This window comes from Lonchura striata, chromosome 4A (assembly GCF_050655825.1).
Source record: "Lonchura striata isolate lonStrDom1 chromosome 4A, ASM5065582v1, whole genome shotgun sequence".
NCBI classification, from domain to species: domain Eukaryota; kingdom Metazoa; phylum Chordata; class Aves; order Passeriformes; family Estrildidae; genus Lonchura; species Lonchura striata.
Window position 1 is genome coordinate 4596376 of NC_140742.1, and position 18325 is coordinate 4614700.

The 18325-nt window shown below is 45.9% G+C and overlaps 1 protein-coding gene and 1 long non-coding RNA gene across 7 annotated transcripts in view; one reads left to right on the plus strand and one right to left on the minus strand.

Moving 5' to 3' along the window:
* Positions 1–8684: 8684 nt before the first annotated feature.
* LOC144247107 (uncharacterized) lies at positions 8685–11474 on the minus strand. The gene is made up of 2 exons (XR_013340785.2): positions 11393–11474; positions 8685–9808 (listed from the first exon to the last, which is right to left on the minus strand). It is a non-coding gene; the product is annotated as an uncharacterized LOC144247107 (long non-coding RNA).
* A 66-nt stretch (positions 11475–11540) lies between these two features.
* Positions 11541–18325, plus strand: part of RPS6KA6 (ribosomal protein S6 kinase A6) — a 37028-nt gene continuing 30243 nt past the window's right edge. Inside the window, exon 1 of one of the 6 annotated variants that reach the window (XM_085570575.1) lies at positions 11541–11729. In XM_085570575.1, the coding sequence (XP_085426701.1) occupies positions 11655–11729 (75 nt within the window). In that variant the 5' untranslated portion in view covers positions 11541–11654. Of the gene's footprint in view, positions 11730–11983; positions 16252–18325 lie in introns of those variants that run through there. The other 5 variants (XM_021543897.4, XM_021543898.3, XM_085570574.1 and 2 more) reach the window with 5 other exon arrangements.

The following is an 18325-nucleotide window of genomic DNA, read 5'->3' on the forward strand; positions in this document are numbered from 1 at the left end:
TTGAACAGATCCCACTCATGCTCTGGATAAACGGAGTCATTCCAGCTTTCTCATGTCAAGATCTGACCTTTGATAACTTTAATTTACGCTTTTTGGGTGACTCCTTGAACTGCCTCAAGGTGTATTGCAATTTACAATATAACTATTGATGATTATATGTGTGTTTCAGGCTGACCAACCTGCTGGTCAGTGAGGGGTTAAAGACACATGTAAAAGTTCAGAGCGTGATTTCCAGCTCACAAACATCTGGATAGAGGAGGGAATCTGGTCTTTGGGAGGTGTTTGTAGGACACAGAATGGGTTGGGGTGGGAGAGACCTTAAAGCCCATCCAGTGCCTCCCCTGCCATGGGCAGGGACACTTCCACCATCCCAGGCTGCTCCGAGCCCTGTCCAGCCTGGCCTTGGACACCTCCAGGGATGGGGCAGCCACAGCTTCTCTGGGCACCCTGTGCCCGCTCAGAGAGAAGAAGATTTTGCTGATAACCCACCTAACCCTGTCCTCTGGCAGTCTGAAGCCATTCCCCTGTGTCCAGGCACGTGGTGGCTCTCCATCTTCCCTGTGGCGCTGGAAGGCCACAATGAAACCTCTCCTCCAGCCTGAACACCCCCAGCCCTCCCAGCCTTTCCTTCAGCAGAGCTGCTCCATCCCTCTGATCATCCTGGTGCCTCCTCTGGAATATTTCAGCCCTGCTGAGCTGCACAGCTGCTCTGGCAGCCACTTTTCCCAAGGAGCCCCCAGAGCTCCTCGCCCGTTCCACGGCCGTGCCAGGAATGGGAGCAGCAGCCAAGGTGTGTGCAGGGAGCTCTCCCTGTTTCTCCAGCTGTACGCAGCAGAATGAAGCAGAGGTGTCACTGTGAGGAGCCAAGAGCTCTGAAAAAGCACTCCCAGAGTCTCCAAGCGAATTTGGAGGAAGCCAGAACCGCGGGGTTGGAGTTAAAACAAACAAGCAGGCAAACAGGGAATGACAACTTTGGGCTCCCCTGAGCTTTCCGCAGCTCTCGGCGGGTTCAGCAGATCCATCAGAGTGACACGAGGGGAGTCAGAGGGAAATGCTGAGTAATCAGTGTGGCATTTTATGGTGGAAAATCCTTTGTGGAGAAAATATTTATGGAAAAATGTTCTGAACAGAAAATTGATACCATGTGTTTATCCCGTGAAAACCTTATCTAAGGGGTCTGAGGGTCTCCTGCTGGTTCTGTGCTCAGGTAATCATTTCCCTCACTCAAAAAATGCCATTAGTTGAATCCATTGGGTGTAAAAAATGCCATTAATTGAATCCACTGGGTTGATTGAGTCCAAAAAATGCCATTAATTGATATAAAATGGGTTCATAGTTTTATTTGTAGCATTAATACAGATGGAATCATCTCTGAGTGAAAACATCTTGCACCTAGAGTGCTAAAGAACCAATATTAATAGCTAGGTGCAACATAAAATACTTTATAATTGTCTTATTAAAATGCATTAAGCGATGAGGACTTTGTCATAACGGAAGAAGTACATTACTTCTGTTGCTGCCAGCTTAATGATCGTGCTTAATCACCCATTGTTTGGTGATTGAAAATTTGGAAAGGTGTTCTAATTTAAATTTTGAAGCATTCTCAGAGTTCATGTGCTTGTGAAAGGCATTATTGGAAGGCAGTTGTGGCTCTCACAAAGGCACAGTCTCGCAGTAAATCCAAGTTGCTGCTCTCCCAGCCACACGCTGCCTCAAGCCCTCGCTGCTGAGCTCAGGGACAATTTTAGATATCATTTAACAAGGCTGACTTCTTTCTTTGAGTTAATTTGAACTTCAGCCCTTGATCATCTGCTTCTGTTTATGTGTAGTTAAATTGAAAATTTTAAAGTAATATTTTGCTGTGAATATTGGAAGTATTTTAATTCTGACTATCTCTTTCAATGGTTCCTGTAATTACAAGGTACGTCATTCATTTGAGATTTAAATCTGCTTCCTTCCCACACAAACCCAGCATTATTTCTTTTTTCCTTGAGATTACTGTTAACAGATTTTAAAAGTGAGGCTTATTGATTTTTTGTATTAAAAAAGCAGATCCTCCTCTTTTGAAGAGTCCTGCCCTGGTGCTTTTTGCTGGCCTTCCACCTTCCAGGGGTGATACCACACTGTGTTTGTTGCAGAAAGAAAAATCAAAGGTTGTTCCTCCTCCTTTTACAAGGTAAATATTGATGTTCAGAATTACATTATTTGAACTTGCTTCTAAAGGGCACCAACTGGTGAAACATAGGCTGGAGCTGAGCTTTTGTAGCTTTGTTAGGGACGTTGAGGTACCCCACCAGAATTCTCCTTGCTGTTTACAGGTGATTTCTGCATGTCTGGCTCTGCTGCTGGGCTGGCCTGTGGGTTAGAGCCATTCTTTACAAGTCTGACCTCATCCTGTGAGATGTTTCCTCCATTGAGTGCTCCTGCTTCTCACTGAAGCCAATTCACAGCATCTACTAAAAACCCTCCCATTAAGGGCGGTGAGGATCTGCCTCTCACACAGCGTGGACTGGATTTTTTCCTGATCACTGAAAGTCTGCTCTTCTGTCTTTTTTTTTTTACCACTTTCATCTATTCTGCCACAGCTCCATCAATGCCTGTGACAGCTCCTCAGTGACAGGAGAAGCAACTCTTTCAGTGTCAAACCCAACTTGTTGAAGACTCTTCATCATTGCTTGTCCCTGTAGATTTACAGCGAAGGAGGAAATATGACAAAGAACTGGTGGTGGTGAGCCCTGTCCCTCCTTACTCAGCACTCGGCTGCCCCGTGGCTGCTGTTGGTTATTAAGGACAAGGTAATGACCTGCGAAGTGTTTTGTGGCATTTCCCTGTAGGAAAGACACTGATTAAAGATCCATTGCCTGGAAATTGCTGCTTCAGATTTGTCCTGGATGTGACTGGGACAGCGTTGACTTTGCTGGTGGTGCTGTGCTATTGGATAGTGTTGGAGGATGGGCAGTGAACTCCTGCAGAGCAGCACAGGATCCCAGAACCCCTGAGGCTGGGAAAGACCTCTGGGATCATGGAATCCAGCCTGGGACTGATCCCCACCTTGTCACCCAGCTCAGAGCACTGGGTGTCACATCCAGGCATTCCTTGGACACCTCCAGGGATGGGCGCTCCATGGGCAGCCCCTGCCAAGGCCTGACCACCCTTTCCATGGAGAAATTCCTGCTGCTGTCCAGCCTGAGCCTCCCCTGGTGCAGCTTGAGGCCGTTTCCCCTTGTCCTGTCCCTGTTCCCTGGGAGCAGAGCCCGACCCCCCGGCTGTCCCCTCCTGCCAGGAGCTGTGCAGAGCCACAGGGTCCCTCCTGATCCTCCTTTTCTCCAGGCTGAGCCTCCTCAGCTCCCTGACTGCTTCTGGTGCTCCAGCCCCTTCCCCAGCTCCATTCCCTTCCCTGGACATGCCCTCAGTGTCTTTCTGGCAGTGAAATCAGGAGCAGACTGGAGTTCTGGCACGTTGACATTCTGTATTTAACACACCTGGTGAGCCCAGCTGAGGGAAACACGAGATAGAGGCAATTGCATCGTTCCTTAGTCTTTTCAGCAGCCCCGTTGTGGTTCCAAAGGCTTCTCAGCCTAGTAAAGAGTTTCAAGTTAGTTCTAGTCACTTACCTGCTCATCTCCATATAATACTGTTATTTGTCTAATTGTTTCTATTCTTGTGTGTTTGCTATGTAAAAAATGCAGTAAAGCCATTATGCAGGAAAAGTGGTTGAGATTATTATTCTCTTATCAGTCATGACTAAGATGAAGAGAGATATACTAGCAAGACATTGTTCCTAAAATAGATATCTTGCAAACAAGAAATGTCAGTCAAATGAGGTTTAAATTAAATTCCTGATAGCAATTACTTACAGAATTATCATGCTCCCATTGAAATTATTATGAATATTGTCACCAGACTTAATGGAAAAAGAAGTTGGGCTCAAGAGACTGATTCTGAAACATATTCCAGAATGTGCTCAGCTTGTGTCCTGCTGAGCCAAAGTCACAGGGCTACAAAGAGCATCCCTGGCTGAAGAGTGGCTCCAGACTCAGGGCAGTGGGAAAAGGTGAAACTGAGAGCTGGGCACTTGCAGGAAGTATTGAATGGCCACAAATGAGTGACCTCAGTGGGAGCAGAACTGATGAAATGCAGAAATGTGATGTGTGTTCCAAATAAAGAACTGATGAGTCAAGTTGTGCCCCAATTGGAGCGGGAGCAAAGTCAAGACGGCTGGGAAATAACCTTGATTGTGGTGGAGAAGAAATATCAGTGGAGTTGTGGTGGCCCCCAGGAGCCCCAGAGCAGCAGGGGTGGCAGGGTGTGGATGTCTGTCCTTCCAGCAGTGGGGACCCTTGCAGCACTCACTGCTGCAATTATCTGAAGAGCCAAACTGATATCCCTCAAGTGGCATTCACGACCTCCTCTCTGCTCCAGCAGTGCAGCTATTACTCATCCAGTCAAGTCCTTTTGTTACACAATAAGGAGAAAACAACTTCTAAATATATAATTTTAAATCAGTATCTCTATACTGCAAGACACAAACAGCTACTGCTGAATTATTTCTGACAGATACTAAGTTCCTATTTAATCTTTCAGGTTGAGGTATTTTTCTAAGCATGGCTCAGTAGGAAGTTAATTATAATCTTCCAAAATGGGAAGAATTTTCACCTGGGATGATTAGGATACTGGTTTGAGGCATGGTATGTGGGCTTCTAGCTAAAGTTAGGCACTGGCAACATCTTTGGCTCTCTCTCACTGCAGAAGTAACACCTTCTGCTGTCACAAGAACTACCCTGAAGATGGAGAGCACGATGATTTTGGATGCAATCAATCCCTTAAGTATTCATCATTGTTGATACATTTGCATATTGGAACATCATGGTGGTTTATTCTGCGCTCTGAGGCAAAATTTGCTCTGAATTCCAGTTGGAGTTTTCAAGCTTGGTTTCAGCTTCAAGGATAAATCAGGTTTGAAGAACTATACCGGAGCAAGTTCTGGAAGAAGACAAAAGTATGTGAGAGTCAGTTTTTTTTAAAAAAGGATCAATTGCTTGTGGTAGATTTACCATCTGTTGGTGTATGCACACTGCTGCAGTGACTTATTTCAGTATTTAATTACGTTTTCTGACTGCACTTGGCTCAGCTAACCTTGGGATTTTCTATCAGAAATACAGTTGGTCATGTTTTCATCAGTAGCTTTTGGAAAGAGATGAATTACCAAAGAAATTCTTGTTGATGAGTCCTTAGGAGGAGCTTGGGCAAACCTGAGGGGGTTTTCCCTGAGTCATCACGTGGAGGCTGCAGGACTCCTGTGGTCTCTGCTGGGCTTTCCTAAGCTCAGACTCCAAAAGTGGCCACAAAGCCTGGGTGTCCATCCCTGCAGTGCCACTCATGGTGTAACACCAGCCCCCCCTTACTCCATCCCTGCTGTGCCCTCCTGGTGAGCCTGTGATGTGCTCTGTGTCCCCTGTCATTTCCCACAGGACCTGGGGAGCTGATGACTGCTCCTTACTTTCCTGCTCTTTGTAATTTGTGCACATTACTGCCAACTATTTTATGTTTGTTCCAAATGAGCAGTGAAATTATGTGCAGAGAAACAGGAATTTCCCCACTTTTCAGCTGGGGGAATGGAGCAGTGCCAGGTGGGAGGGTGGAGGTGGGATATACACCTGTGTGAAATCCCAAATGTGCCCAGGGGGATTATTCCCTCTCCCTTGCAATATAAAGCCAGGGAACACCAGATCCAGCTAAGCACCTGGCTCAGTGTGAGGTACTATGGGGATAAGGATGGAATTTGTGAGGTGTTACAGTCACTGTAATTGTAGATATTCTGGAAAACTTTGGCGAACATCCCACAAGACAGTTCTGTGCAAGATCTCACCCTTGGTTTATGAAACCTGAATTGCTTGAGCCTGAACACAAATCTGGAGCTGTATTTTTAGCTATTACTTACCCTATTTGTAGGTTCTGTCTGGCATCTGCTTTCCTGGCCAGTGTGGAGGGAGGATACTGCATCTTTAATTTATATTTTTCTTTGAGGATAGAGAAGAACTGAGATGTGTCAGTTGGCTGGTTTTTAGCATTCACTCAGTTTTGGGGGGAAAATATAAACTATAGGATATTTGACTGCAAAATGTATTTCAAAATGAAGGAAAACTAAAAGGTTTTAAGTGAAAACAAGTATATACAAGCATGAAAAAGTCTAGTAGGATCTTCATTCACTGTGCCTATCTGCAGTTTTCATCTCCTACTGTCAAAGCACTGTGATCAGCAGACATAAATTCATTGTATTTTCCATATGGCTGAGATATTTCTTAAGCTCATTTTGGACAAATGTGGCAGAATTTGCTGCTAAGTCTGTCCTGTGGTTCCAAAATATGCCCCAAAATATGTTTGCTTTGACGGTGAGAATGAAATAGTAAATCTTTCTTAAGGTGTTGATCTGGGAGCATCATCTCCCAATTGGCTTCCTTTTTTTATCCCTAAGTGAGCTTTTAAAACCTTGCTACAGAAGCACAAAGATGAGATGGGGAAATAAAATAAAGCTGAGTGAGGGACTCAGCACGGGCCTCGTCCCTTACACTTTGCACTCTGACATAACCACAACAGGGAGGCTCTGGCTGCTCCCTTGTGTGAGTGACTCCTCTTCCTTCACACTGTGGGGCAAAGCACACAATAAACTGGTTAACGAGTTCACACTGTTTGTATTTGATACCACATCTCTGTGAATACATGTACATGAGCTTGGCTTAGGTGCATATTTTAAATATCAGAATATGCAGGGCGGGATATGGACTCTCACATTCGTGCTTCATATTCACACTAACAGCATTGATGAGAGATTTTGTCATGATGTTGTTTCATAACTTATTCTGTATACAGATGTTTGGTATTGGGATATCAGTGTCTAAAATGATGAAAATTTTGCTGTATTTACCTCCCTAGGACCCGAGCAATTTTGTCTGTGTAGGAAAGTAGAGGATTTACACATTTTAGAGGCTGCAGCTGTCCCACTGGGCCCGCAGGAAGTTCCCCAGGCTCTGTGTGAAGCAGTCCCTCCTCTGGAGCAGTCCTGGCAGGGACTCAAGGATACGAGGACACATTTTTGTTGCATCAGGACAGTTGTTTTTCCTCCTCGTAGGACAGGAGTGGCACGAACAGGACGTGCTTTGTACCCACGAGCATTCATCCCCACAACAGGGAAGGGCTGTGCTGCTCTGACTCTGGAAATGTGCTGAACTCGTACAACAGACTAAAGGTGAAATGATGATGAACTGGAATGAACTCGCCCTGAGGAATTAACTGTATCCCCCAAACCAGCTTCACAATCAATCCTAGAGTTCAGCTTGCCTTGAGATGAATCCCCAAAGCCAAATTTGTACCTGTTCCCTTCCAGGGACCTGACCAGAGTTGTAAAAGCAGAATGAAACAAGCAAGGGCAGTTCCCTCAGATTTTGCTTTTTGCAGTCTCCTTCCTGAGCTCTTCCAGAGCTACCAGAGAAAGCTCTGCTAAGTATTTTTGTTTTTACTTTCCTGGAAAACTTGCTGGGTGAATGAACACAAAATTTACAGGATTCTTCTGAAATAATCTTGTTTAGGGTAGCTACAGATTACCAGAAAACTGGAGAGGGAACGCCAGTCTGTAGTTGGCCTTTCTGAGAAGTGTCCTGCTGGCAATGACGTGCAGGAAATGTGCAGGGATTTTAAAAATTCATAAATAAACTGTTCATGTGTGTGATTGATGATTTTCAGGGAAATTGAATAAGTAAAGTAAGTATGGATGCTGTCAGGTGGCTGCAGGTGCATAAAAGGGACAACTGAGTGCTGGGATTTCATGTTACTGACACTGAACAAGCTGAATTTTGGCTGCAGATCTGATTTATTACTATACTATTGCTACTTTTATTTTTGTTCCTTTCCTATTAGGCTCAGTAAAAATACTACTCCCAGCAACTTTACCATGCTGTAGAATTAATTTTGAAGTGATCTATATTAAGAAACAAATTATTTTGAACTCTTCATCTAATCCAAGTCCCTCAGAGGTTCTCATGCTGCTCCTACAAGGACCTGCTGAGGGATGGAATGGGCAGAACCTGCTGAACAGATGAAGGTGCTGAAATGTCAGAAATATTCAGCTGCAAACATTGCAGGGATGTGATACCCCCAGCTGAAACCTGTGCACCAAATGAGATCTGATACCCCTATGGCAGATTAGATGCTCTAGAAATAGGGGCATAAAATATCCAGGTATATAATATGGAAATATTAATTTGAAACCCAAGACACGGGGCCCTAAATTAGTGATTTGCTAATGTATTTTTGATGGTTTAGTTCTCTGTAAGAGCATTTGCGGGGGATCTTGCTAATTTTTACATTTCAGTGACATATTGTTGCCCTTTTATTGAATGCCTTTGCTTGTTTGGTTGTGTGACCTAGAGTAACAGAAATTCTGAATTTCCTTTTTCTTATATCTGCATACATAATAATTTCCCTTTTCTAGCCTTTGACACAAATAACAATCCTAACTCCTTTAATTATTGCTTTCTTCTGAACTTCTCAAATCCCTGGGGATGCAGAACGCTTGCTTGCAGCCTGTTATTATTTGGAGCAATGGGAGAAGTCAGATGCAGGAAACAGCATCTGCCACAGGAGTTTTAGACACAAGTTATTGTTGAGCACTCCAAGAACTTGGAAAATCACTTCTCACTTGATTTTATTTATATTTAAATTAAGTGCTTGATGGCACTGATGAAGTATGTACAGATCTAATCCCACATAGGATTTGGCCACACCAGTGTCACAAGTAGAGGCACTGGGATATGACTGTGTGCAACAACAGCCTGCAAAGTTGTCCCTAGCACAACAAAAATAAAGTGACTCATCTTGAACAATTCTATATTTAAATCATAAATCCTCTCGAAATTAACTACCTGTGACTTTGCTCCTCCATTTTCTCACCTGATTTTTATTTTCTGAAGGACAAACATTCCCAGTATACACTCCAAAACATTTGTCTTCCATGGTTGAGTTCCAGTCCCTTAAACATAGGCTTGCAATGGAAATGCTGACATGCCAGCTGGCTGAGGCTGCAGAGACACATTCACAACAGGCAACTCTTCAGCCACGGGAAACTGGGAATGGGCAGCTTTGGGGGACTGGGAATCGGATCTAATCAAGGACTGGAGCAGCACAGCATCCTACACGTGTCTGTGCACTCACTGACTCCTGAGCCAAAAAAATCAAGATGGAAAGTGTCTGAGCTATGGGGTGCACCAACTTGTTCCTTCTTTGTGCTCATCTCATCGAAATTATTTGGCAGTTAAGAATAGTTTGAGTCTTTCTTTGCTTTATCTAGAGGGCAGGGCTTATTGATAAATCATACAGCACATTCAAATACAAACTGTCATTGAGGCAGCTTTCTATCCTTTAAAAACACACTTTTGACAGTATCATCTAGTGACTTCCAGCTCCTAAAATCGAACGGCGAGGTGGGAATACTATTTTTTTTCACGGAGGCTCCTTCTGCAGCGCTGCCGTGCTTCTCTCCGAACACGCCCGCAGACAAAGGCGTCGGGGCGGCTCGCTGTCAGCAGGCGGCTCCTTCTCCTTCTTTCTCCTTCTCCTTCTCCTTCTCCTTCTCCTTCTCCTTCTCCTTCTCCTTCTCCTTCTCCTTCTCCTTCTCCTTCTCCTTCTCCTTCTCCTTCTCCTTCTCCTTCTCCTTCTCCTTCTCCTTCTCCTTCTCCTTCTCCTTCTCCTTCTCCTTCCCACGGCCGGGGCTGCGCCTCCCCGCCGCCCGCGCTTCCGTCCCCACGCCTGGCGCCTCCGGAAAAACAAAACCGAACGAAACTTTTGGGTTTTTCTTTTTTCCGCTCCCCTCAGTCAGATCCGCGCGAGGAAGAGCCCGGCCGAGCTCAGTGCTGAGCCCGGACAGTCCCGGCCATCCTGTCCCTCATCCCCAGCCCTTTCATCGCCTTGAGCCCCGGTCCCTCAGCCTTGATCGCCCTCAGACCTGTCCCCAGTCTCGTCTCTCCTCCAATTCCCTCAGCCCCGTCCAACATCCCCAATACCCCTCATGCTGTGTCACTCACCCCCAATCCATCCACCCCAATAATCCCCCTCAGAGCTGTCCCACACCCGCATCCCCTCCATCCTCAACCCCTCATCCCCAATCTCTCCATCCCCAATCCCCCTCAGAGCTGTCCTTCACCCCCAACCCCTCATCCCCAATCCCTCATCCCCAACCCCTCATCCCCAACCCCTCATCCCCAACCCCTCATCCCCAATCCCTCATCCCCAACCCCTCATCCCCAACCCCTCCATCCCCAACCCCTCCATCCCATCCCCAACCCCTCAACCCCAATCTCTCCATCCCCAACCCCTCATCCCTAACCCCTCCATCCCCAATCCCTCATCCCCAACCCCTCATCCCCAACCCCTCATCCCCAATCCCTCCATCCCATCCCCAATCCCTCATCCCCAACCCCTCATCCCCAACCCCTCAACCCCAACCCCTCATCCCCAACCCCTCCATCCCCAATCCCTCATCCCCAACCCCTCCATCCCCAATCCCTCATCCCCAACCCCTCCATCCCCAATCCCTCATCCCCAACCCCTCATCCCAAACCCCTCATCCCCAATCCCTCATCCCCAACCCCTCCATCCCCAACCCCTCCATCTCCAACCCCTCCATCCCATCCCCAACCCCTCAACCCCAATCTCTCCATCCCCAACCCCTCATCCCCAACCCCTCCATCCCCAATCCCTCCATCCCCAACCCCTCCATCCCCAATCCCTCATCCCCAATCCCTCCATCCCCAATCCCTCCATCCCCAACCCCTCATCCCCAATCCCTCATCCCCAATCCCTCATCCCCAATCCCTCCATCCCCAATCCCTCCATCCCCAACCCCTCCATCCCCAACCCCTCCATCCCATCCCCAACCCCTCAACCCCAATCTCTCCATCCCCAATCCCTCATCCCCAACCCCTCATCCCATCCCCAACCCCTCATCCCCAATCCCTCCATCCCCAATCCCTCATCCCCAATCCCTCCATCCCCAATCCCTCCATCCCCAATCCCTCCATCCCCAACCCCTCATCCCCAACCCCTCATCCCCAACCCCTCATCCCCAACCCCTCATCCCATCCCCAATCCCTCATCCCCAATCTCTCCATCCCCAATCCCTCATCCCCAATCCCTACATCCCCAATCCCTCCATCCCCAATCCCTCATCCCCAACCCCTCATCCCCAACCCCTCATCCCCAACCCCTCATCCCATCCCCAATCCCTCATCCCCAATCCCTCCATCCCCAATCCCTCCATCCCCAACCCCTCATCCCATCCCCAACCCCTCCATCCCCAATCCCTCATCCCCCCTCCCCCTCAGCGCCGCGCCGCCCGCACTCCCGGTGACGTCACCGCGCGTCATCCCCCCTCCCCATGCAGGGGATTCTCCGTCCCGCGTGACGTCACCGCGGTGCGGCGCAGGCCCCGCCCCCGCGCGCCGCCATGTTGGGGGCGTGCGCGGGGCAGCGCAGCGCGGCGCCGCCCCCGCCGGCCGGCAGCGCCCGCACCCCGCGCTCCGCTCCGCGCCCCGCGCCCGGCCCCGCGCCGCCCCGCACGGCCCCCGCCAGCGGCCGAGCCGCCGCGGCCCCACAGCCGGGACATGGTGCCGTGCGCGCCGCTGGACGACGAGCCGCAGCCCTGCCACAAAATGGAGCTGTACGTGAGCGGCGCCGAGGTCAGTGCGGGGCGGAAGAGGTGGCGGTGGTGGGGGGGGATGAACGGGGCGGGCCGGCTCCGCGCTCCGCCGGCACCTGCGCCCCGCTCGGCCTCCCCGCGGCCCCTCCGCGCGGGGCCGCGCCGGCCTCGCCTCGCTGCCCCCTCAGCCCGCCCGCCTCCCCCGGCGCCCGGCCTGCGCACGGCCGCGACCCGCGCCCGCCCGGCCCGGCCCGGCCCGGCCCGGCCCGGCCCCGCCGTCCCGCGGGCCCGGCCGCCGCCGCCGCCCCGGGCCCGGCCGTGCCCCCGGGCGCCGGTGCCGCTGCCTCCACACGTGTCACGGCCCGCGCTTTGTGTCGCCTCCCGGCTGCTTGGTGTCACAGGTGTCCCTCCCCACGCAGCATCCCAGGGGTTGTAAACTCGCTTTTATGGCCGCGGCTCCTGCGAAAAGTTACTTTAAGTTCTGCTGGCAATTTGCTCGCGCTAATGGGGCTGCGCATCCAGGTAGGTTGGCACTACGGAGGTCCCTTTGCCTTCTCCTGGAATAACTGCATTAATTACCGTGCGCGCAACGGCCTGAGAGAAGCAGGAGTGCCTGGCTGAGGTTTGGATGCTTAAACGTTGAATAACTAACTCTGCGTTAATTATCATAAACACAACGAGCAGAGATATCCAGGAGTGCCTGGCTGAGGTTTGGATGCTTAAACGTGTTAAAGAACAAGGAACGACTTCGAGGTATTGCTGAGTGCTCGAGGTGCTTCATCAGCAGGGAGCAAATGCAATTTGAAAGAAAATAAAAGGTAAAACTGGTTCTGTTGCAATGATTCTTGTGTCTCAGCAGAACGTGGTGCTCGAGTATTAAAACTCTTGCACTTTGAAATCGGCGCAGTGAAGGGTTGCGTATCAGGTATCGTCAGCTATGACAAATAAAAGATTACACCTAGGTCTGTTAGACACACAAAAGATGTTATCTAAACAAAGTTGCTTAAAACTGGTCAGACTTGCTTTCTGTCGTGCACTAGACTCTTACTGCAAGTGAAAAGGGTCTCTAGCAAAGCCATCTCAAAGTACAAAATGTGCAAGAGTGAAAGGATGTCCTTGTCTTGTTGAAATTTTTTTCCCTGATAAAAATGGAAAGCAAAAAAAAAACGCCTAATTTCTTAGTGCTTTTAATATTGGGATTTTAGTACCACTGCCAAATACTATAATTACTGGATATGCATCAGATAACAAAGTCAGCAGAAGTATTAAGTTTTATTTGTTCATATTCTTTGTAAAAGCAATTTATTATAATTGACATATGAAACTTAGTGAAGGTCTGAGAACTTTCTTGGTCCTGATGATCAGTTCTTTAGAAAATGTTAGGAAATTATGATGTATCAGTGGTTAAATAATGAAGTGTAGAGTGTTGCAGCTGACCTTGGATGTGCATCCCTGGGTGTTTTTTGGCTGGACAAGCCCCCCCCCCCCACCAAGGGGAACCAGCAGAGCCCAGGAAAGGGGTGTCCAGCTGAAAGGGCTGTGTGTGTGTGTGTAACACCTGAAGGCAGCTGTTTGCAACAGTCACTCTTTAAATTGTATTTCTCAAGGTTTGTGTAAAGCTCCTCCAGTTGTGCTCTGATTAAAAGGAGATTAAATGGTTGTTGTGTCTGCCTTAGGTTTGGCCAGCAGCACTTAGAGCCCATTTGTGCCAAACCAGTTTCTTCAAGCTGAGTGTGAAGTTCCCAAATTACAAGAACAAATACTTGTGTTGTCATAACCCTTTCTATAAGTGATCTCAGGGGTGTGCTGCACTTCTCACTTGTTGGATTTTTACATCCACGTGGCTTGGGGATTCAACAAAGGTGTGCTTTTTGTCAAAGTGAATTTTAGTGTGGCCTTTCACTTAAATTTCACAGAATTAAGTATAGCTCATAGTACTCATTACAGCCTTGTATTGGCAGGCTGAGAGATCTCTGACCTTGGCCTTGCTGGAACTACAGTCAACAGAGCTAATGTGAAATAGGTTTTTATTTTGAAGATTAACTTGTGCCTTCTGGTGCTCTTGTCCATTAGCTGTGGCAGAGGAGGAAAAATGCAAGGAATGGTTTTCTCTGAGGACTCTACTTGTTGACTAAATTTAGGATTATGTTATTAGCAGTAAGTGCATTTCCTGTAGCACTTGTGTTGACTTGGAGTAAAAACACCTGGCAAGGAAAGGAGGTGATCTTGAAAGTAGGAAACAAATTTTCATGCTTCAGGTCACAAGAACAACATGAACTTTTGGAAGAAGTTATTGAAGGTCAGGATTGAATTATTTTTCCTTTTTTTTGGGGGGTGGGTCTTTGAAGTGCTGAAGATTTGGGGCTGTGCACTGTGCTGTTTGTGTGTTTATATTCCTGTGACAGTATCACCTGTGAAGCTGTTTTGTGACTCTGGGAATTCCTTAAGCCTAGGTAGGAAGGATCAATGTTGTTCTGTTAAAGCTTCAAATATTCAGTGAGCTTCTTTCCCCCTGGATATTGGATTAATAAGTATTTCCATGGTAATAAAAATAGGTATGAGAGTGTTGATCATAATCAAGTGTTGTAGATTATGAAAATGTAATTACAGTCTACAAAGAATCAGGGATGTAAACATTAGCATTTTACTGACTCAGCTGAATGAAATACAGAAATTTGGAATTTGAAAAACAGAGTTGGAATTCGGCAGAGTACAGGAATTTGGGCACTTTGTGCCCCTTGAACTGGGAGGATTGCACTTACAACTCTGTAATTGCTGTAAGCACATGTTGTTGCTGTTTGCAAGACATGAATATTGTGAATTGCATAAATGCAACCTCTTCTCAACTACTTATTTTTGCAATAAATACTTCAGGAACCAGTTGCTTAATTGCCTGATTGTGACAAGCGAGACAAGGCTGAAACAAAAAAATTGACCGAAAACTAAAGTATTCTGCTGGAAAACGGGGCTGCATTGAAAGTTGCTGCCCTCCAAAAGGATTTTTCATGAGCTGAGCTCTGCTGCTGTTGTGTATAAGTTGCTGCCTTTGCCAGTTGAAATAAATACATCTTTGATTTTGGCCAGTGTTTTCAGTCCATCCTCTGGAGCACGTTCTGAGCCCGGTCTGTGAAAGGCCACTGAATTTTGTCAGTGTTAGGAGTTGCATAACTCCTTTGTGAGTAATTACTGGCAGTGACGTGGATGACTCAGCTCTACCTAGTTCAGTGCATCCCTCACAATCTCCACAATCGGCTGGTGTTCTGTTGAGGAGAGAAAGTAAAACATTGCCCCTAATTTGAGTGCCCTCAGCCTTTGCAATAATGTGCAGATTTTGTAAAGGTCTTGGAGAACAAGTTGCCTTAAAAAAAAAAAAAGTGTGCACATTAATGCTCTTAAAGGGAAAACAATGAGTCTCTTTATGCATTGAGAAGTGCTGCAATACAGTAATAATGAAGGTGGGTTTGTATACCACTTCTGAGATTGATTTTGGAAATCTGCTGTAGTATTCTGAGGTCTCTGACAGGAACCAGGTAGCTCACCTTGCTTCCTGCGGAGGCACTTCACAGTAACCCTAAATCCAAAGATGGTATTTGTTTACTCATCATAGGTAAAATTCTGCATTAAGAAAAAAAATTGAAATAATTGCTTTCCTCATGTTTAAATCATACCCTTTTCCAGAATTGCCTGACATCAAACATGATTTAGAGACTGGCTGCTTTTATGCCCTTTGATTCTGGAGTTAAGATCATGTACCCAGGCAGGAAAGAAAAGATCTCAAGTCGTTTGCTAATTCAGTGATCCCTGTGCTTGGGGTCAGCTTTGTGTCTTGTCAGAGCTGTAACTTGGTGGAGGCACACGTAATTCTCCCTTGATCTGATAATGGGAAAGATCAAAATGTTCTTTTAAAATCACTAATTATATGTTGCTGAAGGTTTGGTGTCCTGTTTGAATGTATGATTTGCCACAGGAAAAGAACTCTGTAGCTCTCCCTAGCAATTGATTATGGGTTTCAGGTGTTTTAGATTGCTTTATCTCCCTTTTTCACTTGGTGTATTCAAGAGTGTGAGGGAGTTTAGAGGCCTCTTCCCTTTGTGGGGGGAATTGAGGGAGTGGGGCTGGCCCAGAGTTTGTGCAGGTGGGGAGTGGATGTGCCCAGAACCCTCAAACTCCTCCAACCTATCTCAGGAAATCCTCAGTAGGCCAGTGTGTTGCTAATTAAATTAATGATGCAAACTCTCTATAGATGTACTTAAGAATAAATGAGGAACAAATGTGGTTGTCCTATCAGGATATTTTTTTTCAAAGTCTTTTTGATGTAATTGGGATTTCTGATGTAAGCTTCCCGTGAAGTATTTTGAAATAACTGTTGAAGGGGTCCTTCTGTTTGTGGAGAAGAAAACTGTTTATTCTCGTGTTCATGTGGGAGATCTGAGGTGCAGTTCTGGGAACACCCCAGTAACTTCCCAAATGGAGCCCAGGGAAGCAGGAGCTGTGGAGGATACAGGAGCTCTTGGTTACCCTTGGGTAGAATTTTACCTGTTTGAAACCAGACAAGATTTTAGGTGAGTGGTGCTGAATGCTGCTTTTCACTTCTAATTATAGCATGATGATAAAATTCCCAGTTCTGTTTTTTCTAGAATTTTTAAAATTCTGTTTGAATGCCTCAGTAAAGAGATGTAAAACCAGGGCAGGATGCACCTGCTTTACATCTTCCACTGCTTTTCCTGGGATTAGACATTTTTGCTGACCTTTTGCTTGGCTTCTTTCAAACAAAACCTGTAGACCCACCAAGTCCTCGGGCATTTGCCATGTAAACATCGTTAATATGGGAGGAGAAAAGATGGTTCCAATCTTTGGGAATACTGGGAATTCTCTTTTCTGCTGTACTAATCAGAAGAAGAACATGTGCAATTGTCATTAAGCCTTTTCACAGCCCTTTGGATATTTGGATATTGGTAACAGGAATGGTCCCAGCCATGGGATCCATGGCCCTGTTTAATCCAGAGGCACATTGCTCCCTGCCAAGTTGGGACCCTGAGCCTGCACCTCTGCAAAAGTGTCTGACCTGCCAGGTGCTCTGACCTAACCTTTGAGCTCATCTATTTACATAGTTCCTTTTGTTATTTTTTTTACTAATCAATAACATGGGGTACTTTGTGTTATTTCCAGATTGTGTGTTTGGAAAGTGTCGTCAATGTTTGCCTAAATGCCTGAGTTCAGTTTGTGTTGTCATGGGAGTTAATATTTAAAATGTTCAGTTGTAGGACTTGAGCAGCACTAAACAGCAAAATGACTGAAAGATGAAGGAATCTCCTTCACAATCACAGTATTGGCTTCTTTCACCTGTTCTTTTTATAGGGAACTGTGCTTTTTAATTCTCAATAATAAATTAAATTTGTGCATTCGTAGATATTTAGTAAGTAATGACTTAGAGGTTAAAATTGTTCTGTTCTATATGTTTGTGCATAAATATTCATGTTTAAATCATTAAAAGGAGCCTCACTTGGCTGTTGAAGCTGCATTTTGTATCTGGTTTCCACAGAGGTGGGAAGTAAGTATTAACTGTCACTTTTCTTTTTTGCCAACTTCTGGTTATTGAAACATGGCCAATTAAGTGACTGTACAAGACAATAATGATTTGATTTTTGTCATTAACTTTTTTTAGCTGAATTACTTAACAACCCACCAGACTTTGGGTTGTATGCCAACAAGTTTTCAGATTTTTGTTCCTTGTGTTTTTTTAATGGACAGTGACCAGGATTCACAAACAAATATGGCAAAAATGTATTTGTATGTATCAAGCAATAAAAGCAGATTCATGCCCTTGAACATCATATTCTTTGGACTAGAAATTGGCAGGTGTCCCAGTCTGTACCAGTACAGAGAGAGTGGACAGGAAAAAACAAACACAAACCAAGGAGTAACAGTGAAGAGGAAAAGTGTATGATAGGAAATTGTTAATTAAGATGATTACCTGCCATAAAAATCAAATAGCTTAGTGTAGTTGATTTGCCAGCAAGTTGGAACTACGTTAAATGGTGTTCTCAGGAACAACCTAGATTAAATAACACATTGATTTTGGGTCCAAAGCCCCATCCCAGCCCCATTTTTTGTATCTCTATTGTTTTCAGTGTATCTACAGTTCTTCTGCCTGGTAGTGTTGGTTCTGGAATTTAAATTTAAGTGACAAAACTTGGAAAATGTTGCCCATCTTTACAGAAAGAAATGGTGAAATGCACAATAAAATCACATTGAAGTCCATGAAGGAACAATGTTATTACATTTCTGAGCATCAGAAGTAGAAACCAAGTTTATTTCTAATTCCAAATAAGTTTTTTGGTCAATTTTGGTGAACTTCACATTGGTTCACACTTGAATGTAATTTATAGTGTTGTGAAAAGAAATTGCATCAAAATAAGGTTGGAGGTCAGAGCTGGGCTGAACTTTGGTGTTACTGCTGGATTTATTCAGTTCATTTGTACAATAACAACCATAGTGAGTGTCTTGTCCCTCCTGCTGTCTAATTTGAGAAAAAAAAATGCAAAAAAAGAAATAAGTTATGTAGCAAATGAGCAACTTTGGTTTCTGGATCCAGGGTAATGCAGGAGTGATTTTTGGCCATTAGAGTAAGGGTGG